This window comes from Mobula hypostoma, chromosome 3 (genome assembly GCF_963921235.1).
Source record: "Mobula hypostoma chromosome 3, sMobHyp1.1, whole genome shotgun sequence".
NCBI lineage: Eukaryota > Metazoa > Chordata > Chondrichthyes > Myliobatiformes > Myliobatidae > Mobula > Mobula hypostoma.
In genome coordinates, this window is record NC_086099.1 from 176,027,256 (window position 1) to 176,053,098 (window position 25,843).

Sequence of the window (25,843 nt, forward strand, 5' to 3'; positions counted from 1 at the left end):
AATTTTGAAATATCTGGACTCAAATGACAAAACTGGGCATCATTTATTTTGATTTTGGCTTCCAGTTGCACAACTCAACACAACCTATATAGTACTTTAAATACTTGTTGTCAGTATCATTTGGTGTGGTGGTTCTAATGGAAAAGGGAAACCTTGTATTGGGCCTGTAAATTAAAAGGGAAAATTTGGTGGATGCATTGAGGAATTAATTTATTATTCTGCTTACAACTTAATTTTACTCTTATTTACCCAATGTCCTGAAAAACCTGATAGAGGCATGTTTCTTTAATGTAGGATAAGTAACACCTGATTGTTTTCATTAAAGAGTTAAGAGCTGCATAATGATCACTTTCTTAGAGGAATATGTTTATGGTAATGAGTTTTAATGAGAGTTGAACACTTTTTGTTTACTAAATATTATAATGATTTTGGTGGTTTATATTAGAATACACTCAGACCCCGCATAGCGTTGATTCATTACAATGTGGTTATTCAGTTCTTTATTGAAATTTTTTTAGATGACAAAAATTCATTCTAAACAACACTTAAAACTTCTCAAGGGTGGTCGCCATTACAGTAAGCATTTAGTCAGCCAATGAAAGCGCTTTGTATATGTTCTGAGCCATTCACAGCTAATCACATATTCGTTCATGGTCTGCCTCCCCTGTGTGTGTAAACATTCTTGCTCCCTTGCAAACTTATTCCATCTTTTTCACCCATGATGTCTGGAAAATGGCCTGTAACTTCAGTGAGGGGAGTACATGTAAGATGTCTAGGAAAAGCATCAGCATGGATGTGGAACTGCAAGTAATATGGCGTGAGGATGTTAATTTGGCGATGTTGAAGAGTTACTACACTCTCATGGTGAGAGCCTTATTAACAAAGAGCTTTGAGAATTGGCAGAGCAACACATCCTGGATGAATCTGAGGATATGGAGAAGAGGAAACTCCAGCAAGAAACGTCAGCAGAAAATTTCTCATCACTAGCATCACCATGATCTCACAAATCATGGACCGGTTCATTGATAATGACCCTGACTGGGAGTGAAGCGATAGGGCAAAGAGAGGTGTTTTCGACATGATTTCCTGTTAACTGAGAATTGCTTCATGAGAGGAAACTTAAGAAAAAGCAGTCAAATCTCGACGCCTACTTGAAGAAGAAAAAGCCAAAGTTAGAGGAGGACCCACAGCCTGGTCCCTCTAAGATGTAACCACTGCTTGCTTCCCTTCACGGCTACTGCAATGTGTTGCTGCTCCACTGATGTACCGGTTAGGCCTTATGGTGTGTTACTCCGCAAATTACTGTGTGTACATAAAATAGTGTCATATATCTTAGATTTGATTTTTAAAAAATCAGGCACATTTCTATTTACATAATGTTATAATAACCCCGCATAGCACTGATTTACATAGCGCTCCACCTTCGAGGAACGCATCCTCAGCATTAAGCGAGGTCTGAGTGTATTAGTGTGATTAATACTATAGTTGTGATTTAAAAATGTAAGGATAGCTTTAATAATCTTCAATACATAACAGTTTAAAAATAGCTTTAAAAACGGCTCACCATTTACTTCAATTAACCTTAACACTGAATGCTTTGTGACAGCTTTGCAATGTATAATCTTGTTTGTTTTATTGCTGTCTGTGGTGCTGAAAAGTGTCTGGTTTTGTGCATAGCTGCCTTGGCTGCAGAGGAGCTTGGCTCTGAGCGATTTCATACACTGATTCAGTAAGTAATTCACTGCTACTAGACTTAAGTGAGCATGAATACTGTTTTTATTGTAATGTTATGTACTAATTGATTTTTCTTCCATTCTTTCTTCAACATCCTTTCTTTCCTGAAGATGCTATTTCCCTAAAGTAGTGTAATTTTGCAAGCAAGAAATCTTGCTCTGAAATATTGCACAATTAAGATACATATTAAATGTTGTTAGCATGATACATGGATGTTAATATGCCCGTGCTTACAATTGGGGATGTATTAAAGATTATTGCCAGGCTAAACTAATTTGTGGAATTTTAATCCCAATCTCTATTGAGATTAGCTAATTGATACATTTTCAAATTTATCATCTATATGTAACAGCAGAAGTGGTCTTTAGGATAACTAATAATATTGTGAAGTGAATGAGAAACAAATTTACCTATCTTTTTAATTGTTTCTACCTGGAAGGGTTACCGAGCGAATAGGTTCAAAGTTGAAAAAACCTGAAAAGTGTTGATATACACGTAAAATTATGTTAAGCTTCATTGAAAATTATGCATTAAATGTGCATTAAAATATATTATAAACTGAAATACAATACTGAGACTTGTATTTAGCAAGCCACTGCATTTATGAAAAATACAGATCTGTTATTATCAGAATGAGCCTTTACTTTTCAAATTGCTACTTAATGGAATCCTTACTCAAAGTAAGACTGAATTTCAAGCTGATTCTATTTCATAGAATGTAATGTAGCAAGGTATAATTTTAAACGAGCCTCTGAACTCAGCTAAGCCAGATGGCAGCGTTTTGGAAACATTGACAATTTTCAAGTCAGTGTACAGAAAAATTAAGCAGTTTTGCATTTCATTGCAACTTAATTAAATATTGTAATTGATCTACAGGAATTGGTATGTAAGCAATGATACATTTATTCTTTCTAATATCCTGTCCTTTGTCCCTGGCTTTTTTGCAAATGGAATACTACAAATCCAATTAATACTAATTAACTTGATAATTTTCAGTCAGGTATATGAGTATCTTGTATCATTGAGATATATTTTTATTTCTTAGGCTAGTCTTTTTGCTTTTTTTTAAATGTAGGTTTGATGTAGCAAAGGTCTTGTGTTAATATCTTGCTCTCCCAATACACTAATGAACTGGAAGATGTACTTTGCAGTTGTAATTATTTGGAACTCCATTCAGCATAGTTCAGACTGCAGTGTGTTAGTGGCATGATTATCGTATTGCAGTTTCATTGTAATTACAATGTTTGTTTTTCCATGAACCAATACTGATTGGAAATCATATTCAGAATCTTTTCGTGAATTTATAAGAATAGTTTTCAGCTGATTTCATCATATACAAGTTAAATTATTTGATCCCATTTATCAAGGCGTAGTATTGTGCAAAGTTTGTCTGATTTTATTTTTGCTGATTAAACTACGTTCTTTCTCTCCACCCACTATTTAATGATATAAGATTTTAAAAAAAGTAAAGCTACTATTAGTGAATGATTTGCTTAAAAGTGCAAGTTGTGATATATAAGAGTTCCAAAAAAAAAATCCTCTGTCTGATAGACTATTATTACCTCTAATGACCCTATTAAATTTGAATCTTGTGTAGATGACATTTTGAAGATGACTAAGTTATTAAGATTTATCAATTCAATCAATTTTTCAGAAAGCGGACATTTGAAAGTGTGACAGAATTGAAGGAGGCAGTTTTAAATCAGTATTCAACCTGGAAGAATCGATTTGGAGTCTTGCTTTTTCTTTATTCTGTCATTTTAACAAAGGTTAGTTCACTTTAATACATTTGTTCCTTATTATAGCCTGAACTTGTCAAGTAATATGAGTCAATTATTTGGCAAACAAATGCCTAATTCGAACTAAAAGATGAATATGAATTGGATTTCTTGTTTTCAAATTTATATTGAATATTTTAAAAACCGATTGCAACTATAGCCATTGGTTCCTTAATTCTCTTCACTATTGGCGCATTATCCTTTTGTTTAGTAGCTACATGACTGAAATTATTCTAAATTATATTTATCCTTGCATTATTGTATACTTTTCTAAGATAACTTTAATTGTTGTTTAGGGTATTGCAAACATTAGAAATGAAATTGAAGATGCAGCTGAACCTTTAATAGATCCTGTATATGGTCATGGAAGGTGGGTATAAACCACAAGATATAAAGAAATAGTTAAATATATGAAATAATTTAATGTAAATTTCTCATAGAACTGTTTTGTAATTTCCAGTTTTGAAGTGGTGCTGCTTTTGGACTTGGTAAGTGATAGAGCATTACAGTAGTATTGGTCCTTATAGCAATCTATTAAATGATAAATAGCAAAATAACGTTCAGAGGTACAACTAGCTACTTCAATAGCTATTTTTATTTAAGCCAAATCCACTTTGCCTGGAAATGTTGTATTCCTTTGTGCAGTGGAATATTCAGCATTTTTTTGTTTGAATTAGTAGATATAGTAACAATTGTAACAATGGTTATTAAAACCATTCCCTTTATTTTTAAAAAAACTGCAGTAATAGGGTGGGCTACAGAATTTGTTTGACTTTGAAGCTGAAATTATTTCAATTTAGATATGACTACTTCAAAAAAAAATTACTCTTGACCTAATTCTTCTTGGGTTCCTTGTTGAGGTTTAATTATTATTTAACCGTACGTGAATATAGGCAAACAATACAGCTTTTCTCTGGCACCAAGGTGCAAACCACATTACCAGCAGCACACTACATAGTATAAATAGCACATATGGTTTGCTAGCATCATCACAAAAGTAATTGCTTTTGTATATTTTGTCACATTCAGAACTTGCTTGAGATAAACAAAAGCTGTAATATTCAAATTGTCATCAAATTTAATAATGCCAAATAGCCTCTTAAGAGGAATTGAATTGAACTGGCTTTATTACTTACATCCTTTACATCCTTTACACCCATGAGTAAAAATCTTTATGTTACGTCTCTGTCTAAATGTGCAATTTAGACAAATAATATGTACAACAGGACAGTCAATATAACATAGAAATACAGTTGCATCAGCATGAATGAATCAGTCTGATGGCCTGGTGGAAGAAACTGTCCCAGAGCCTGTTGGTCCTGGTTTTTATGCTGCCCTACTGTTTCCTGAATGGTAGCAGCTGGAATAGGTTGTGGTTGAGGTGACTCGGATCCCCAAAGACCGTTCGGCCCTTTTTACACACCTGTCTTTGTAAATGTCCTGAATAGTGGGAAGTTCACATCTACAGATGCGCTGGGCTGTCCACGTCACTCTCTGCAGAGTCCTGCGATTGAGGGAAGTACAGTTCCCGTACCAGGCAGCAATACAGCCAGTCAGAATGCTCTCAATTGTGCCCCTGTAGAAAGTTCTTACGATTTGCGAGCCTACACCAAACTTCTTCAACCATCTGAGGTGTAAGAGGCACTGTTGTGCCTTCTTCACCACACAGCTGGTGTGTACAGACTACGTGAGCTCCTCAGTGATGTTTATGCCGAGGAGCTTAAAGCTGTTTACCCTCTCAACCCCAGATCCATTGAAGGCAACAGGGGCTGGTGTGTCTCCATTCTTCTTTTGTTTTTGTGACATTGGGGGAGAGGTGGTTTTCTTGACACCACTGTGTCAGGGTGATGACTTCTTCTCTGTAGGCTGCCTCATTATTATTTGAGATTAGGCCAATCAGTGTAGTGTTGTCAGCAAATTTAATTAGATTGGACCTGTGGGAGGTGACACACTTATGGGTATACAGAGAATAAAGGTGGGGGCTTAGTACACAGTCCTGAGGGGCACCTGTGTTGAGGGTCAGAGGTGAGTGAGCCCACTCTTGCCACCTGCTGGCAATCTGACAGGAAGTCCAGGATCCAGCTGCACATGGCAGGATGAAGGCCAAGGTCTCGTTGCTTCTTGTTGAGCTTGGAGGAAATTATGGAGTTGAATGCTGAACTGTAGTCCAAGAACAGCATTCTCACATAAGCATCCTTCTCCAGACGTGTTAGGACTGTGTGCAGAGCTGTGGCTATTGTGTCAGCTGTCGATCGGTTGTTTCGTCACTTTTCTGTTATACATGACAACATTCTATGGGCAGCAAACAAATTACCAACTATTCTATAAATTATATTTCTTTTTTGGACAGCGATCACTGCAATCTGCAATTTCCTGTGGGGAAACCCTGTGGGAGTTACGCTTTTGAACAGTCTGTACGACCTGGTATTTTTGTGGTATACTGAAGGATTTTATATTCCATCTGGGTATCCTCCAACTTGATGGCATGAACATTGACTTCTCTAACTTCGGTTAATGCCCCTCCTCCCGTTGTTGCCCCATCCCCTATTTATTTATTATTTTTTTTTTCCCTTTTTTTTCTCTCTCTGTCCCACTCCTTGCCTGCTATCCATCCCTCTGGCGCTCCCCTCCCCCTTTCTTTCTCCCTAGGCCTCTTGTCCCATGATCGTCTCCCTTCTCCAGCCTTGTATCCCTTTTGCCAATCAACTTTCCAACTCTTAGCTTTATCCCTCCCCCTCCTATCATTTCAGATCTCCCCCTCCCCCTCCCACTTTCAAATCTCTTACTATTTCTTCTTTCATTTAGTCCTGACGAACGGTTTCGGCCTGAAATGTCAACTGTACTTCTTCCTATGGATGCTGTCTGGCCTGCTGGGTTCCACCAGCATTTTGTGTGTGTGGCAGAAACTTAGACATGGTTTTCTACTTACAGTTTAAAACAGGGGTCCCCAACCTTTTTCGTACTGTGGACCGGTTTCATATTGACAATATTCTTGCGGACCGGCCGACCGGGGGGGGCGGGGGAGTGCGGGCGGGGGGCGTAGGGTTGCCAACGTACAAGAGTAGCAGTCAAATACGTTGGGTTTACCCCGAGAAAGACTACAATGACCATGAAGCCTTGCGTGGGCACCAGTGCGCATGCGTTTACGTGCCAATTTCTTTAAAATTGTTTTTGCCGATTCTGTTGGCGGCAGCGGCGGTGGGGTGTTAATCACGACCGGAATATAGGTGATAAGTGGCTAATACACTCAATTTTGTTTCTAAAAGGGTTTATCTAACGAATTTAATATTAAACACACAGCGCATATTTTTCTCGCATGAATATAGCGATAAGACAATTATCAGGGGAGGACAGGGGAGCTTGAAGTTAAGTGTTGAACGAACTTCCAGTAGAAGTGGTAGAGGCAGGTTCTATATTATCATTTAAAGAAAAATTAGATGGGTATATGGACAGGAAAGGAATGGAGGGTTATGGGCTGAGTGCAGGTCGGTGGGACTAGGTGAGAGTAGCGTTCGGCACGGACTAGAAGGGGCGAGATGGCCTATTTCCATGCCGTAATTGTTACATGGTTATATAAGTCACTTATAATAGCATCATAACATTTTAAGTTACGTTTGGATATCAAACATACAGTGCATATTTTCCTCGTATGAATATATAAAATCATTGCAACACACCAATATCACTGAATCAGTGGGAGCCCTGGGATTGTTTCCCTGCAACAAGACGGTGCCATCGAGGGGTGATGGGAGACAGCGATACTCGAAGGGGGTTCCTTATGTTCAGTCGATTCCGCAATTTAGTTTTCGTTGCATTCATTGCAGAGATATGTTGGAAATGGAAGCAACGTTTTCAGTGCTTTCGTGGCTATCTCAGGATATTCAGCCTTGACTTTGATCCGGAATGCTGGCAGAGATGTTATGTCAAACTACTTTTCAGCCCGCCGTCATTTGCAAGCTCGAGGAGTTGATCTCCTTCCCACGCTGACATGGATGACGCGTGCGTAATGACCTCGCGTATGTTCAAGCTCAACAGTGTGTGACAGGGAATGAGGAAAGGTGCAGCTGACTCATATCGTTTCCTCGCGGCCCGGTGGTTGGGGACCGCTGGTTTAAGATACTTAATACAGCAAATACTTTTTTCAACATTCTTCCTTGTAAAGTTGGCCCTAAATTTTCAAGCTTTGTTCGCACAGGAAATGTGATTGTGTATACACCCTAATCATGTTTTCACCAAAAGCTTGGTGTTTCCTTCAGAGAGCCTGGAGAGATTAATAATGATGTTAGAGTGAGTTAGTAGGGCAGGCAGTGTTTCCGGAGTGGAAAACAAACTTGCGATTTCAAATTGATGTCTTCATTGGAAATGGAGAAGTGAGACGCAAGGAGCATTGTGAACAAAGTGGATGAGCTTAGAATGTGGATCAGTGCTTAGAGCTATGACGTGGTGGCCATTACAGAGACTTGGATGGCTCAGGGACAGGAATGGTTACTTCAAGTGCCAGGTTTTAGATGCTTCAGAAAGGACAGGAATGGAGGCAAAAGAGGTGGGGGCGTGGCTGTGTTGATCAGAGATAGCGTCACGGCTGCAGAAAAGGTGGACGTCATGGAGGGATTATCTACGGAGTCCCTGTGGGTGGAGGTTAGGAACAGGAAGGAGTCAATAACTTTACTGGGTGTTTTTTATAGGCCACCCAATAGTAGCAGGGATATCGAGAAGCAGATAGGGAAAAGACTAAGGAGCTGGTGGTAGACCTGAGGAGAGCTAAGGTACCGGTGACCCCTGTTTCCGTCCAGGGGGTCAGTGTGGATATGGTGGAGGATTACAAATACCTGGGGATACGAATTGACAATAAACTGGACTGGTCAAAGAACACTGAGGCTGTCTATAAGAAGGGTCAGAGCCATCTCTCTTTCCTGAGGAGACTGAGGTCCTTTAACATCTGCCGGACGATGCTGAGGATGTTCTACGAGTCTGTGGTGGCCAGTGCTATCATGTTTGCTGTTGTGTGCTAGGGCAGCAGGCTGAGGGTAGCAGACACCAACAGAATCAACAAACTCATTCGTAAGGCCAGTGATGTTGTGGGGATGGAACTGGACACTCTCACGGTGGTGTCTGAAAAGAGGATGCTGTCTAAGTTGCATGCCATCTTGGACAATGTCTCCCATCCACTACATAATGTACTGGGGGGGGGGGGGCACAGGAGTACGTTCAGCCAGAGACTCATTCCACCAAGATGCAACACAGAGCGTCATAGGAAGTCATTCCTGCCTGTGGCCATCAAACTTTACAACTCCTCCCTTGGAGGGTCAGACACCCTGAGCCAATAGGCTGGTCCTGGACTTATTTCATAATTTACATATTACTATTTAACTATTTATGGTTTTATTACTATTTATTATTTATGGTGCAACTGTGACGAAAACCAATTTCCCCTGGGATCAATAAAGTATGACTATGACTACTATGACTATAGATCCTGGAAAGGTGTAATAATAACAGAGTTGTCGTGATGGGAGATTTTAATTTCCCAAATTTCGATTCGCATCTCCCGAGAGCAAGGGGTTTAAATGGGGTGGAGTTTGTTAGGTGTGCTCAGGAAGGTTTCCTGACACAGTATGTAGATAAGCCTACAAGAGGAGAGACTGTACTTGATTTGGTATTGGGAAATGAACCTGGTCAGGTGTCAGATCTCTCAGTGGGAGAGCATTTTGGAGATAGTGAATATAGTTCTATCTCCTTTACAATAGCATTGGAGAGAAATAGGAACAGACAAGTTCGAAAAGCGTTTAATTGGAGAAAGGGGAATTATGAGGCTATCAGGCAGGAAACTGGAAGCTTAAATTGGGAACAGATGTTCTCAGGGAAAGGTACGGAAGAAATGTGCCAATGTTCAGGGGATATTTGTGTGGCGTTCCGCATAGGTACGTTCCAATGAGGCAGGGAAGTTATGGTAGGGTACAGGAACCATGGTGTACAAAGGCTGTAATAAATCTAGTCAAGAAGAAAAGAAAAGCTTACAAAAGGTTCGGAGAACTTGGTAATGTTAGAGATCTAGAAGATTATAAGGCTAACAGGAAGGGGCTTAAAAGGGAAATTAGGAGAGCCAGAAGGGGCCATGAGAAGGCCTTGGCAGGCAGGATTAAGGAAAACCTCAAGGCATTCTACAAGTATGTGAAGAGCAAGAGGATAAGACGTGAAAGAATAGGACCTATCATGGGAAAGTGTGTATGGAACCGGAGGAAATAGCAGAGGTACTTAATGAATACTTTACTTCAGTATTCACTATGGAGAAGGATCTTGGTGATTGTAGTGATGACTTGCAGCAGACTGAAAAGCTTGAGCATGTAGATATTAAGAAAGAGGATGTGCTGGAGCTTTTGGAAAGCATCAAGTTGGATAAGTCGCCGGGACCGGATGAAATGTACTCCAGGCTACTGTGGGAAGTGAGGGAGGAGATTGCTGAGCCTCTGGCGATGATCTTTGAATTATCAATGGGGATGGGAGAGGTTCCGGAGGATTGGAGGGTTACGGATGTTGTTCCTTTATTCAAGAAAGGGAGTAGAGATAGCCCAGGAAATTACAGGCCAGTGTCTTACTTCAGTGGTTGGTAAGTTGATGGAGAAGATCCTGAGAGGCAGGATTTATGAACATTTGGAGAGGTATAATATGATTAGGAATAGTCAGCATGGCTTTGTCAAGGGCAGGTTGTGCCTTACGAGCCTGATTGAATTTTTTGGGGATGTGACTAAATACATTGATGAATGTAGAGCAGTAGATGTAGTGTATATGGATTTCAACAAGGCAAGGCATTTGATAAGGTACCCCATCGAAGGCTTATTGAGAAAGTAAGGAGGCATGGGATCCGTGGGGACATTGCTTTATGGATCCAGAACTGGCTTGCCCACAGAAGGCAAAGAGTGGTTGTAGACGGGTCATAGAAACATAGAAAATAGGTGCAGGAGTAGGCCATTCGGCCCTTTGAGCCTGCACTGCCATTCAGTATGATCATGGCTGATCATCCAACTCAGAATCCTGTACTAGCCTTCCCTCCATACCCCCTGATCCCTTTAGCCACAAGGGCCATATCTAATTCCCTCTTAAATATAGCCAATGAACTGGCCTCAACTGTTTCCTGTGGCAGAGAATTCCACAGATTCACCACTCTCTGTGTGAAGAAGTTTTTCCTCATCTCGGTCCTAAAAGGCTTCCCCTTTATCCTCAAACTGTGACCCCTCGTTCTGGACTTTCCCAACATCGGGAACAATCTTCCTGCATCTAGCCTGTCCAATCCCTGTAGGATTTTATACGTTTCAATAAGATCCCCCCTCAATCTTCTAAATTCCAGAGAGTATAAGCCTAGTTCATCCAGTCTTTCATCATATGAAAGTCCTGCCATCCCAGGAATCAATCTGGTGAACCTTCTTTGTACTCCCTCTATGGCAAGGATGTCTTTCCTCAGATTAGGGGACCAAAACTGCACACAATACTCCAGGTGTGGTCTCACCAAGGCCTTGTACAACTGCAGTAGTACCTCCCTGCTCCTGTACTCGAATCATATTCTACATGGAGGTCAGTGACCAATGGAGTGCCTCAGGGATCTGTTCTGGGACACTTAATCTTTGTGATTTTTATAAATGACCTGAATGAGGAAGTGGAGGGATCGGTTAGTAAGTTTGCTGATGACACAAAGGTTGGAGGTGTTGTGGATAGTGTGGAGGTCTGTCAGAGGTTACAGTGGGACATAGGATGCAAGACTGGGCTGAGAAGTGGCAGATGAAGTTCAACCCAAATAAGTGTGTAGTGGTTCATTTTGATAGGTCAAATATGGCAGAATATAGTATTAATGGTAAGACTCTTGGCAGTGTGGAGGATCAGAGGGATCTTAGGGTCTGAGTCCATAGGACGCTCAAAGCAGCTGCGCAGGTTGACTCTGTGGTTAAAAAGGCATATGGTGTATTGGCCTTCATTAATCATGGAATTGAATTTAGGAGCCGAGAGGTAATGCTGCAGCTATATAGGACCCTGGTCAGACCCCACTTGGAGTACTGTGCTCAGTTCTGGTCACCTCACTATAGGAAGGATGTGGAAGCCATAGAAAGGGTGCAGAGGAGATTTACAAGGATGTTGCCTGGATTGGGGAGCATGCCTTATGAGAACAGGTTGAGTGAACTCGGCCTTTTCTCCTTGGAGTGACGGAGGATGAGAAGTGACCTGCTAGAGGTGTATAAGGTAAGGAGAGGCATTGATCTTGTGGATAGTCAGAGGCTTTTTCCCAGGGTTGCCACAAGAGGACTCAGGTTTAAGGTGCTGGGGAGTAGGTACAGAGGAGATGTCAGGGGTAAGTTTTTTACTCAGAGAGTGGTGAGTGCGTGGAATGGGCTGCTGGCAATGGTGGTGGAGGTGGATACGATAGGGTCTTTTAAGAGACTTTTGGATAGGTACATGGAGCTTAAAAAAATAGAGGGGTGGGGGTAAGCCTAGTAATTTCTAAGGTAGGGACATGTTCGGCACAACTTTGTGGGCTGAAGGGCCTGTATTGTGCTGTAGGTTTTCTATGTTCCTATATTAATTTTATGTTTTTGATGTAGATGTCTGGAGAAAACAAAAGAATGTCTTTGTAGGCCGGAGACCCAAAATTAGGTTCATTGCTGGAAATACAGATGAACCTTGCATTGTGATGGGGTCAGAGGAGGAGAGGTTCTGCATCCTGGTATATGGTCCATATTGTAATTTCTTATGCTTCATCTATGCAGGCATCAGGATTTGCTAGTTGAAAGAAAAAAATTCTATTTATTCACTTTTTTTCACAAATTTTGTGTAATTTTTATTATGCATCCCAGATTTTTTGGTAGTGTTTTGCAAATTCCAGAAGGGTGAGTTTTGGTATGGATCTGTGATAATACGTGGTTGCCTGTATCCTGGATCTGTGGCGAAAATGAAAACAAGTTTGGAAATTTTGAACTGATGGTTTTTTTTTTCCTTTCTAGCCAAAGCCTAATCAATTTATTACTGACTGGATATGCAGTTCTGAATGTATGGGATGGAGACAGAGAGTGTTCTGGAATGAGTAAGTCTTTATTTACTAAATTCTCTTCAAGAATTGGCATCTTTTGAAACTCAGTTACATTTAATCTTAATGTTCCAGTTTGCTGTCTTCCATTTTTTAAAATTATTAAACTTTCAGTATCATATATACATAATTGGTAGCACTCCCTCAAACAGTTGAATAGGTTACAATTCAGTTTGCAAAGTTTGTTTAAACACCGATTCTCATATTAATTCTCTCGGCTGATCATTATGTTGTTAGAATGGAAATCAATGCATTTGAGTGAATATAACCAGCTTTTATGTTGCCCCTTTAAGTCTTTCATGTAAAGAAGTGGATGCTGAGCATAGGAATATTTTGGGGTGGGATAACAAAGCTCTAAGAAATTTGGTAGGATTATACATTTTTATTTTTTTTAACTAATAGGGAAAGCTGAGAATTAGAGGAATCAGATTAAATACTGTAATGACATAGTTGAGATTACTTAAGAGATACATGAAAGTTGAGAATTATGGCACAGTGGTGATCTTGTATAGTGTGGCTATAATGGAAAAATAGTTTGAAAGATAAATCTTCGAGTATTTGCTTTTGTACAAACGCTTTTAAATTTGAAACTTTCCCTCTTGATCCTCTTAATCTCAAACTTCCTCTTCTGATTTCTTCTCCACCCACCCAGTCATTCAACTGTTAGTTTAAAGCTCTGACAACTTGGCTTTGATCTTGACTAAGTAAATTGAAGCTCTCTTCCCAGTAGAACAACGCTTTATCCACCGCTGGCGCAGTGTGGATAAGGTGGCCCCTGAATCTAAACCATAATCTCTCGTACTCCTTTTTGACCCACACATTTAATTTGCTGAGTTGTTCCTTCCCAATGCCAAGATTGAAAAACAGTCACAAGATCATTACCCTTGGTGTTTGAATTTTAGCTTTGCTCCTACCTTCCCTGAGCTTTCTCAATAAAGCCGCCTCCTTGTTTGAAATAATTTATCAAAGAGACAATTTACATCTTACTGGTGAAGTATTGAAGGAATCCTCTGCTTCTCCATTAATGGAATTTGTGCAAGCTGTTGCCTCCTTGGGGGCAGCAGAGGGTTTGTGGAGGAATCAGAAACTGCATTATGTTATAAGGTAGCATATGGATGAGTATAGAGGGAACCATGGGATAATATTGCTTGTAATTCTCCAGGTTTTGTTGAAAAAATGAAAATAGAACCAGCAAATGTGTTCCTCCAAACAGGCTCCAACATAGAGACACTGTAGGAGAACTGTGTACTCAACTATAAACATGGATTATGACAGGCTGAGGTGGGACTGACTTAATCCCTAACTACAGGATCGTTAATTTTACCTGTCTTGTTGCACAGGCCTAGATCTAAGACCACTTTTTCCCTTGTTGGTTCACTAACATACTGTTCAAGAAAGCTATCACAAATGCATTCTATGAATTCTTCAAGACTGCTTCAACTAGCTTGATTTACCTATTCAATGTGCAAGTTAAAGTCCCCTATTACAACTGCTGTTGCCTTCTGATAAATTCTTGCATTCATCAGGTATTTCTGGGTCTATTGCCAATGCCATTGTAATGTTATTTTGGTGGCTGATATGCAATTCCTACCAACGATTTATTTTCCCCTTTTTGATTACTACTGTCTTCCCAGGTAGGTTGAGCTTTCTGCTCCTTAGATCTTGTGTCATCTCTTGGTATCACCCTGATCTTATGCTTAATTAAAAGTCCTACCCCACCTCCCTTACCTTCCTGCCTGTCCTTCCATATTATTGGATACCCTAGGATATTTAATTCCCCATCATCTCCACCCTCTGACCACATTTCTGTAATGGTCACTGAATCCATACCCCTTTGTACTGATTTGTGCCTGTTCACTGACCTTGTGTCGAATACAAAGGATGTTCAGATAAAGTGCCCTTATAGTCATTCACTTTTTATTTGTGTTCTTTGCATTTAACTTTTCTGTATCCTACTGTGACTTCTCTCTTTTCTAACTTTCTTTTCATCTCAGCATTACTTCTGTCTGTCTTTCTGCCCATCCCCTGTCAAATTCCTTCTCCACCGGTACTATTTCTCCATCAATACCCCGAGAACATTGAACTGGTCCTGCCCAGTATATTTTGCAAGAAGTAACATATCTGTTGCCACCTGAAACTGAGCAGAAAATCCTGACAGGCTGCTTTCTTTTCCCCAAATCTCTGTCTTCACATGAGTTGAAAAAGCAGAAGGTTGGTTGGGGTCATCAGGTAGATAACAGCATTTTGGAGAAAGTGAGTATGAGTATAACACATTGGGTGCAAGTATAACACATTGGGTGCGAGTATAACACATTGGGTGCGAGTATAACACAATTGGGTGCGAGTATAACACAATTGGGTGCGAGTATAACACAATTGGGTGCGAGTATAACACAATTGGGTGCGAGTATAACACAATTGGGTGCGAGTATAACACAATTGGGTGCGAGTATAACACAATTGGGTGCGAGTATAACACATTGGGTATGCGTATAACACACTGCAGCATAAATATTTGGGTGTACACCCTTTGAGGTTCTCAGACTAGCTGGAGTGTGTTACTCGTTGGTTCATTTCTAGAACACAACTTGGGGAGGAATATCTTGTATGGTAGAGGGAACTACCATAGTATAGAATATAAAGTATAGTACGCTTCTAGATATTTTATGAAAGGGATGATTAAGACAAATTTTTTCAAAATAAGATTGTGAAGGACACAACTTTTCATAACTATATGATGGGTATGCTCGATTGAAGTGGATGTATTAGATCAGGCTAGTTGGCTACTTTGATCGTGGATTTGCAGTTTTTGCTTTATTTATAAGTTGCAGAATGTTGCTATTAGTTTAGGTTACAGGTAGTTTAATGCCTATTTAAAGTTTTCATTGATGTGGATTGGGCATTTTCCCGTTTTAAACCTTTACCTTGCAAATGAATAAATCAATAATTACTGTTATTCGTCCAAATATTCAGTGGAAATGCCATTGGAAACTTATATGTGATATAGGCTATACATGCCAATATTACGATTAACACAACATTTAGGCTGGAAACTCAGCTGGATCAACCACATATACTATGACTGTAAGAAGAGATTGGGAGGCTGTGTATCTTAACGAATGACACAATGTTTTTCCAGTATTCATCACTTACCTTCATGAATTCCAACAGAAAATCAAGAAGCTTGACATTGCCGTATTGAAACTCGTCAAGCAGCATTATGACTTGGAAAGCATTCATCCTGTATTTTCACTGGGTTGAAATTCTGTAACTCTCCCCAGCATCACTCTGGAAGTAAGCATCTGCACCAGACCGTGATGCTTCATGAAATTGGCTCTCAAACTGTGATCCACCAGGTGGCACCAAACATCATTAAGTTTATGCTAATCTTTTAAGTCAGTAAAAAGGTGATGTTGAACAATATCTTTTAGTTTAGTCCAAAAAATTCTGATCTGTTTTTAGCTATCAAAAATTGATCCCTTATTTAAACATATTGATATTATACTTGTTTATTTTAAGGTGATCCTTTTTGCAGAAACTAAATTTATATTTTTTTCTCCTTAAAATGGCTCTCACTGAGGATTGCAGGATTAGGGTATTCCTCTGGCTTTCATCCTGCTCTTTTCTACCTTGTCCAGGTATCACTGCAATTCCAGAATGAATTGATGCTGTAATATCAAAAACTTTTAGTTTGAGCATCTATAACCCTTTGGAAGTGCTAAATTCCAAAAATTCAGTTAATTGAAGAAATTTCTCACCAATCATAAATGGTAGCTTCTGATCCTGAACTTATCCCTTAGGATGTAGACTATCCAGTTAGAAGATTTAACTTCTCAGCACCTACCTTGTGAAATTCTATAGTTCAATGAGTTAGGCTTCTTTCATTTTCAATAAAATATGGATTAAAAATCTATCTGCACACTATGTAGATTTTCATATCTAAAATTTGATACTTCCATGTGAAATCAGTTGAATAATTTAAATCACAAACAAGAGAAAATCTGCAGATGCTGGAAATCCAAGCAACACACACAAATTGTTGGAGGAACTCAGCAGGCTAGGCAGCATCTATGGAAAAGAGTATAGTTGACGTTTTGGGCCGAACCCCTTAATCAGGACCTCTGATGAAGGGTCTCGGCCTGAAACGTCGACTGCACTCTTTTCCATTGATGCTGTCTGGCCTACTGAGTTCCAACAGCATTTTGTGTGTGTTGCTTGAAAAACTTAAATGTCAAGTTTATTTTCATTTTATGTAACTTTGCTTATCCCTAGAGATCTTGTGTGAGTACTATAATTGTTTTGTTTCAGAACTGCATGGTATAAGGAATCAAGCTACTATAGGCTTCCTGACACTAATGGAGTCCTTGCGTTATTGCAAGGTAAGCACTTGGCACTTCACTATTTGCGCAAAAGTAATTTAAATTTAATTTTCATTGTGATCCTCTTCCTGCACGTAGTGCCTGGAGATTTTATGAATTTTTGTTTTAATTTTAGATTAATTTTTACTGCAGCATTGAGGTTTACTTTCAAGCCAGTGATCGAACCACATTATACAAGAATGTTTAGCCTTTATAAGTTCATGATCTAAAAAAGCTGTAATTTTTCAAGAATCAGTCAATTCTTATGAACACTCAATAAAAAGCATGAATGCCATGCAATATAACCCATAATAATCCACTTGGATATTGACTTGAGACAGCATTTTGCACAGCTGGCATCGTCCTGGAAAAACTGGGAAGTCAAATGGGTAGGGCATGTACAGTAAACGGTAGGTCATTTAGGTATTTTGATGAACTGAGGGATCTTGGAGTGTAGGCCCATTGTCCCTTGAAAATAACATCATGGATACATAGGGAAATGAAAAATAAATGCTTGCCTTCACAGCTTAGAATAGACTTTAACATTTTGGATGTTATGTTGCAACTTTACAAACCACTGCTTAGAGCACAGCTGGGGTGTTCTGTATAGTTCAGCTTGCCGTTCTGTAGTTAAGATGTGATTGTGGTAGAGAGTACGGAAGAGATTTACCAGGATGTTGCTTCAATTAAATGATTTCGGTTATGGAAAGGCATTAGGTAGGCTGATTTTGTTATCATGGACTGAAAGAAGCTGCTAGGTAAACTGATGGGGGTGTATAAAGTTGAAGCATGTGATCTAAGGAGGTGTTGGACAAGCTAGGGTTGTTTTTTTCTGGAGCAGTAGAGGATGAGGGGAAATCTGATAGAATTTGTGAAGGCAGGCATGTTATCTTTTTTCCAATGCTGATGTATCTAATATTAGAGGACATGTATTGAGGTAAGTTCAAAGGAGATGTGCAGGGCGCTTCTGGAAATGCATTGCCAGGGTAAGTTGTGGAGGCAGATATGATTGCTCCATTAAAGAGGCTCTTAAATAGACAGTTGAATATGCAGAGAATGGAAGAATATGAACCATGTGCAGGCAGAAGAGAATAGGTGTCTTTAGGTTAATTAGTAGAGCATAATATCCAGTGTAAAAGGCCCATTCCTGTGCTGTGTTGTTTCATGTTCCAAGTCTAGATGGTCAGAATTTCTTCTCCGATGTGATCAGGTATCAAAATGAGAGCATTGATTTAAGATGGAAGGATGGAGTTGTAAAAGGGATTTGAGGGTTTACATAGTGGTTCATATTTAAAACTCACTGACAGGAGGAATCCAGAATTGGATATAACAGCGACATTTAGACATGCACATGAATAGACGAGGATGGGATTCTGGTCAGCTGAAATGTGGCAGGTTGAAGGTCCTGTTTCTGTTACACAGACCTGTCGAGCAAAGGTCCTACAGATACCAAGCAATTCAGGTATTCTATTGTGACAACATTTGTAAGTGCAACTAAACTGCAAAAAGTTTAAGTTTTATAGTAATTTTTAAAATTTCTACATAGTATTGAAAATGTGGCAGTTTAAGTAGAAAGGATAATTGAATGTTTTTATGGGTAAGTGGGCTGTTTTAATGTTGAAGATGCTCAAGGCCCCTTTATGCATTGAAAATAGAGTGGAAGTACAGACTTTTAGCTAACTGATAGTCTCTAGATTCAGCTAGTTAAGGTATTGTGGATAGCACAAATTCATTATCAAGCCATTGCTAAATTAGTTGATATAATCTTAAATAGGAGCTTGGCCATTTAACCTCTATTTCTGGCCAGGCTATTGAAAACTAACATTACCACACCAAAACGTTGATCACCAAAATTCTCTACAAGAACATGCATTGGATCATTCTTGACTATGGTGGGATGCCAGTTAATCAGTAAATGCAAAACTTGCTGTTGAGTGTGCTAATTGAAAGGCAGTGCCTTAAGGAGAAGTGAGCAGAAAAAAAGAAAAGATGAGGTTAGTTTTTGAATTAGCCAATCATCCTGCATAATTTAAAATCTAATATAGAGCACATGGTTGATAGGGCAGGCAGCTCTATGAGGACAGTGGTTATGGCTAAAATTAGATAAGGGTGCATGGGAGTATAGGTTCAGATAGCAACGGGATGGGAAGAGATCATTAATGTTTTAAATGTAGTACATAATACTGTACGTGGCACTAGCTACCAAAAATGAATGTTTTTGATTGCCTAACTTTGTGGAACACTTTTAATGAACATTTCAATGTTGATATTCAACTTGGTAAATTTAGGTTTTAAGATCTTATTTTAATTAATTAAACTGCTGTAAATATCTGCTGCATCAAATATGTTGCACCATATTAAGGTTCTAGATATTTTAAATATAAACAACATTTTTCACCAATTATAGATATAATTTGGCCTATACTTTAAAAATTTGTAGAGACAGCTTTTTGAAACAGAAAAAACCTCCCCTTTTGGCAAATTTCACTATCTTTCTGAAAGTTAAACCATTTTGTGTGGATATGTGCTGAAGTTCTTATGAATTCCATATTATTTATATAAAAAATGCCACTCTTAGTATATTCTGTATAGCAGCTAATGGGTGCTTTTCAGATGTGCTGGTCTTTCATGAGGTATAGATATTCAATTCCAAAAGACTAAAATTAGCTGTGTTATCCACCTAATTTATCCAGTTAGGCTTCATTTGAAGCCATCTATTTTCTTTTGTTTGGTAATTCAGCAAGGTTAGTTTAGTGTTGTAATGGATAAAGACCCTTGGAATGATGTTTCTGACAATTGATTGTGTGATCATTGTTAATTTTGTATTGTGTGATAATACTATATATATCATATAACAATTACAGCACGAAAACAGGCCATCTCGGCCCTTCTAGTCCATGCCGAACTCCTACTCTCACCTTGTCTCACCCACCTGCACTCGGTCCATAACCCTCCATTTCCTTCCTGTCCATATATCTATCCAATTTAATTTTAAACGACAACATCGAACCTGCCTCAACCACTTCTGCTGGAAGCTCGTTACCATAACCCAAATATGTTTATAACTGCTTTTGTACAACGCACAAAGTAGTATTTGTGTAAATTTATTTTTTGTTTTCATTTCACTTTGTGCATTATTTTATCACTCATATCAGTAATTATTATGCATCATAGAAGAATAAAACAGCAATTTGGGCTAATCCCATTTTCTTTCTCTGCTGCCCTATAAATTAGAGTAGATTAAGTGCTAATTTTTGAATATGCTGAGTGTTTCTGCTGCTCACAACAGTGGATGTGAGTTCCAGAACATTACTCTTTGAATGGAAAGTTTTCACAACTCTCATTTTTGTCCCAGTAGTTTTAAATCCATTTTCTATATAGAGCGCTGGCACCTATTCAGACTTAACACAACCCTTTCTCATTTACTGGATTTAACAGGAATGAATGCTTTCTTATAACTTTCCACACCTAAATTAGATTTGCATTTTTTTTTAAATTTTATTTTTATTTGGATAAGGAATTCACAATTATCATGTACTTTTTTCACACATATAACCTTTTCCATTTTTTTATATGTATAAAACTACAATTATTTATACATTCTTAAGTACACATTGAGATGATATAAAAGGAAAATAAACATTTAAATAGATAATTATGTACTGTGGTAAATCTAACCTATTAGGCTAAGTAATGAAATTAGTTGTTAAGAAAAATGGTAATAATAGTTTCCATACAACCCTTCTGGGCCATTTCCACTGGTCTAAAATGTTGCATACAAGCCTATATACCAACCATTGTAGGTGTTTATATCCCAATTTGTTCGTGCTTGTTCCTGCCCACAGACATAATTATCCAATCCCTATGTACTTATTTACTTAATTTTTTCATTTTTTTTTTATCTCTTTCCCAAATCTTTCCCTTGTGTTAATTCTCTATTTTCCAAAAAAAACCAAACATTTAGACTAGGGGTGCTTACGTTAGCAATATTACTGTGTTGATGAGAAGAGCAATATAAATCATTAGGAGAGTCATCTAAAGTCTGCTCGCATTGGGGTTATATATTCAATCCATTTATTCCAGATTTGATAAAATGTTTCTTTTTGAGTTCTCAGGGAGTAAGTCAACTTTTCCATTTTAAATATTTCCAAGATAATTTCATACCAATCTTCTAATGTAGGTGGTATTGGATTTAGCCATTTTCTAGTGATTGATTTCTTACTTGCCGCTAAGAGGGCCTGCGGCAACTTTATATCTTCCTTCTGTTCAAGGAACAATACATGCCCCAAATAGAACGTCTCAAAGTTCAGAGGTATCTGGGACCTAAGTACCTTAACTAATGTTCTATGAATACCTTCCCAAAATAGACTTAATTTAGGGCAATCCCAGAAAATATGAAAATGATTTGCCTCCTTGGAGCCGCACCTTCTCCAACACATCACATTTGTATCTTTATATTTTTCCTGATATGGGGTCTTGAAGTATCTTATAATGTTTTTCCAACAATGTTCTCTCCAAGTCAAAGAATTAGTCGAGGACCATTGAAAGCTGCAGATTTTCCCCCAAGCCTCCTCTGAAAGTACCAACCCCGCTTCTTTCTCCCACTTCTCTTTAATATACAGTGTATTTACATTTTTAGCATGGGAGAGTGCATTATATAGGCGAGAAACTGATTTACTAGGTATTGAACTGCAAGCCAAATTCAGAATCTTGAAAAATTCTAATTTTACTGTTGATAGGTCTGTCTATCTACAACTCTGGTTAACATAGTTTCGTATTTGAAGGTACCTAAAAAAATCATTATGTTCTAGGCCATGTTTGTCCTGCAGGATTTGGAAACTTTGTAATACTCTTTTATCTATAAATGAGAGGTAGGTTGTAAGACCTTTCTTTATCCATAGCTCAAATCTTTTATCTCCTCTGTTGGGAAGGAATTCGGTATCATATGCACACCATCTAAAGAGTTTTAACATGTTATTAACCACCTTCTGCCATACTTTTAATGTAAGATTTATCCAAGCATTATTAAATTTTTCCAACTGGGCCATCAATCCTTTGTCAGCTATTGAGGCCTGAAGAGGAAAACTGTCAACTAATCCAAATTCTATTTCCTTCCATCTAGCCTTATATTCCCTATTACACCAATATAACAGAGGGGTTATCTGTGAGGCATAAAAATAGTTTCTCAGGCAAGGAAGAACCATACCTCCTCCTTCCTTCCCTAACTGTAAGGTGTTATATCGAATTCTAGGTTTCCTTCCTTGCCAAATGAAGCGGGAAATCCATTTGTCCCATTCCCTGAATTGATTATCATCCACCTCCACTGGTAAAGTACGGAAAAAATATAATAACCGAGGAAGAATATTCATTTTTATAGTATTTATCCTTGAATTTAAACTTAAAAAGGGGATAAGATTCCATCTATGCATATCTGCTTTTATCTCTGAGATTAATGGCCCATAATTTACCTGTGACAGTGTTGAAAGATCCTTCGGCAAGGTTATTCCTAAATATTTTAATGATTTAGCTTCCCACTTAAGATCCTATGTTTCCTGCAATTTTTTGGATGGTATATAATTTAGGGACATAACCTGCGTTTTCTTTACATTTATTTTATAACCTGATATTTTCCCAAAGTCATCCAACAGTGTAAACAATCCTATAAATGATTTTTCTGGTTCACTCAGATAGACCAAAACATCATCTGCGAATAACGCCACTTTCTGTTCAATCCCTGCCACCTTGATACCTTTTACGATTTCGCTCTGTCTTATTAGTTGGGCAAGTGGTTCAATATATAGCGCAAAAAGGGGAGGAGAAATTGGGCATCCCTGTCTAGTGCCTCTCTCTAAAATGAAGGAGTCAGAGAGGTCCCCATTTATCTTAATTCGGGCTGTAGGGCTGTCATATAGAGTCTGAATTACTTTAATAAACCTTTCTTGAAAGCAGAATCTTCCTAACACTCTGTATAGGAATGCCCAACTGACCGAATCAAAAGCTTTCTCAGCGTCCAATCCTACTACCATTGTCTCTGTCTTGTTCTTATTAACCTGTTCTAATATGTGCAGAGTTCTCCTTATGTTGTCCTGTGTTTGTCTTTGTTGAATAAATCCAGTCTGGTCTAAATGGATTAGGCCAGGTAGAAGCTTTTCCAATCTGCGTGCTAATATAGATGTAAATAGTTTGTAATCTAAATTAAGAACACTAATTGGCCGATAATTGCCACATTCTAGTTTATCTTTACCCTCTTTAGGAATAACTGAAATAATCGCTTCTCTCCAGGAAGGTGGAGTTTCTCCTCTCTGCAAAATCCAATTAAAGGTGTTAAGTAGTAATGGGGCTAACTGTGTCTTCAGGGACTTATACCACTCTGAGGTAAACCCATCAGAACCCGGGGACTTTCCAGCCTTTAACCTAGAGATGGCCACGTTCGTTCTTTGACAGTTACTGGTTCTAATAAACTTTCATTTTGTAAATCTGTAAGTTTAGGTAGATCTAAAAAATTCAATACACTGTCTATATAGGGCTCATTGGGGGCCCGGGGTTGGGAGTACAGCTCTCGATAATCTGTTTCAAAACTCTCTTGAATTTTCCCTGTTGTACTCTCCACAAGCTTTGTCTTTGGATTCTTTATTTTATGAATTGTATTGTTTGCTTGTCGTTTTCGTAATTTATATGCTAATAATCTAGCTGATTTACCTCCTACTTCATAATTCTTTTGTCTCAGGTAAAGAAAATTTCTTTGAGTTTCCAACGTATAAATATCATCAATTTCACTTTGTAATTTCCTAATTTCCTGTTTTCGATTTGAATTACTTTTGTTGCTATCTACAACTTGAAGTTGTTTTAATTTTCCTTGAAGGTCTGCTAATTTTTGTGCATTGATTTTTTTCATGTGAGTAGTAATGGAAATAATTTTCCCTCTCAGTACAGCTTTCAATGTATCCCATAAAATCGCTGGTGATGTTTCTCCCATGTCATTAAGGTCTAGATATTCTTTGATTTCTCCCCTTAATCTCTCCATTACTTTCGGGTTATTGAGTATATGTGAGTTTAGCCTCCATAGTGTTTTCCTCATTTTCCTTTCCAGGAATAGAGACATAGAGACTGGGCTATGATCCGACAGATCAATTGTTGCAATATTACAGTTTTTTATCCTGAGTCTATCTGTATTAAAGATAAAGAAATAGTCTATCCTTGAATAGGCTGAATGAGGGAAAGAGTAATATGTATAATCTTTACTAGTAGGGTGTAATTCCCTCCAGACATCTATAATTCCCAACTCCTCCATCAATGAATTCACTTTCCGAGTCAGAGGTTTATTCTGAGTAACTATTCTTGAAGAATCTAATATAGGATTTAATCTAATATTAAAATCCCCTCCACAAATTACTACCCCTCGAGAACTGACCATTAGGTCAAAAATGTGTCTATAAAATGACCATTCACTACCTGGAGGAGCATAAACATTCAGCAATGTTATTTCTGTACCTTCTATTCTTCCTGTGATTTTTACAAACCGTCCTTCTTTGTCTCTAGTCTCTGAAATATGTTCATAATTAAGAGTACTTGATATTAAAGTAGCTACCCCTCTTTTGTGACTCAATTTATATGATGAATAAAATACATGCTTAAAGCCCATTCTTTTTAATTTTCCATGTTCAGATTGGCTCATATGTGTTTCCTGGAGGAAAGCTATTTGTGCCCTCTCTTTTTTCAATTTAGACATAATCTTATTTCTTTTAATTGGATTGAAAACCCCATTAACATTATAGGAAATTATTTTTACCAATTCAGTTTGCATTTTTCTCTAGTAGAAAAAAAGCACTCTCCTTTTCTAACCAAACAGTAAGCAATCCCTTCTCAACAGTAAACCAAGACATATAACCACACCCTAGACATTTCTGAACGTATAACATTTGAAAATTTTTCCCGACTTCCCACAGTGAGGCCTGAGCACCGACCCGCCTCAGTTCAGAGGGATAACCTCTATCTTCACCCTGTGTTAGAGGGCCCTCAGCAGTTTGAATAATCATAGAGAATTTTCTCCTATTTATGTCTTGACCATATTGCTATCATTCAAGTTATTCCGCCTAGTTTATTTTCAGTTACCAGTTTTCATTTTACTTTTAAGTCCGATTTACTCTTTTCAGTCATTTCTCTTAATTAATCTGTATTCTCTGTACATTCGTGTCTGAATATTTGCAGCTTTTCCTTGTAGTTTGACACTCTGGTTCGAGTGGAGCGTCCTCGCCCCACTAACTGCCACGACTTCTGCCGAATCCTTTCCAGTAGCGACTCCGGTTGGGTGATAACTTTAATAGGTAGTCCCCGGTCCGCCAGGTCCAACGTTGCCTCCTCCACCGTAGCGTAAGTTTCTGTCTCTTCGTCGTAAAAGACTCTCAGCCGAGCTGGATACAGGGTCTGGAATCTGATGTTGTTTTCCTTCAGGACTCTCCGTGTTTCCGTATATTCCTTCCGTCTGGCAAGGATCCCCGGTGCGTAGTCGTGGTCTAAACTGATTTTGCAGTTGTTCCACATGAAACCTTTCTTTTGCCATGCTCTTTTAAGCACCTCTTCCTTCGTTCTGTAACTGAGAAATCTGATCAGAATTGATCTGGGCTGGGCGCCTGCCGGAGGCTGTGGTGTCAACGCGCGGTGAGCCCTTTCTATCTGTAGGTCTTTTGCGGCTGGTATATCAAGGTTCTCTCTAAGCAGCTTCTCCACGAAGGGAATCATCAATCCGGGTTTACCTTCGGTTCCTTCGGGAACTCCGTAGATCCTCACATTTTCCCTTCTCGAGCGGCCTTCTTGATCTATTAGTTTCCACTGGAGCTGGTGTTGTAGCTTCAGCATTTCTGCTATCACTTCCTCGGCGTTTTGTAGCTTCTCTTCAATTCCAA

At 38.6% G+C, this 25,843-nt stretch overlaps 1 protein-coding gene across 2 annotated transcripts in view; it reads left to right on the plus strand.

The window, feature by feature from the left end:
• mindy3 (MINDY lysine 48 deubiquitinase 3) overlaps positions 1–25,843 on the plus strand; it is a 139,835-nt gene that overhangs the window by 14,252 nt on the left and 99,740 nt on the right. The window contains exons 5-9 of one of the 2 annotated variants that reach the window (XM_063044124.1): positions 1,678–1,729; positions 3,389–3,503; positions 3,809–3,882; positions 12,500–12,579; positions 16,891–16,961. In XM_063044124.1, the coding sequence (XP_062900194.1) occupies positions 1,678–1,729; positions 3,389–3,503; positions 3,809–3,882; positions 12,500–12,579; positions 16,891–16,961 (392 nt within the window). Of the gene's footprint in view, positions 1–1,658; positions 1,730–3,388; positions 3,504–3,808; positions 3,883–12,499; positions 12,580–16,890; positions 16,962–25,843 lie in introns of both variants that reach the window. The other variant, XM_063044125.1, reaches the window with a different exon arrangement.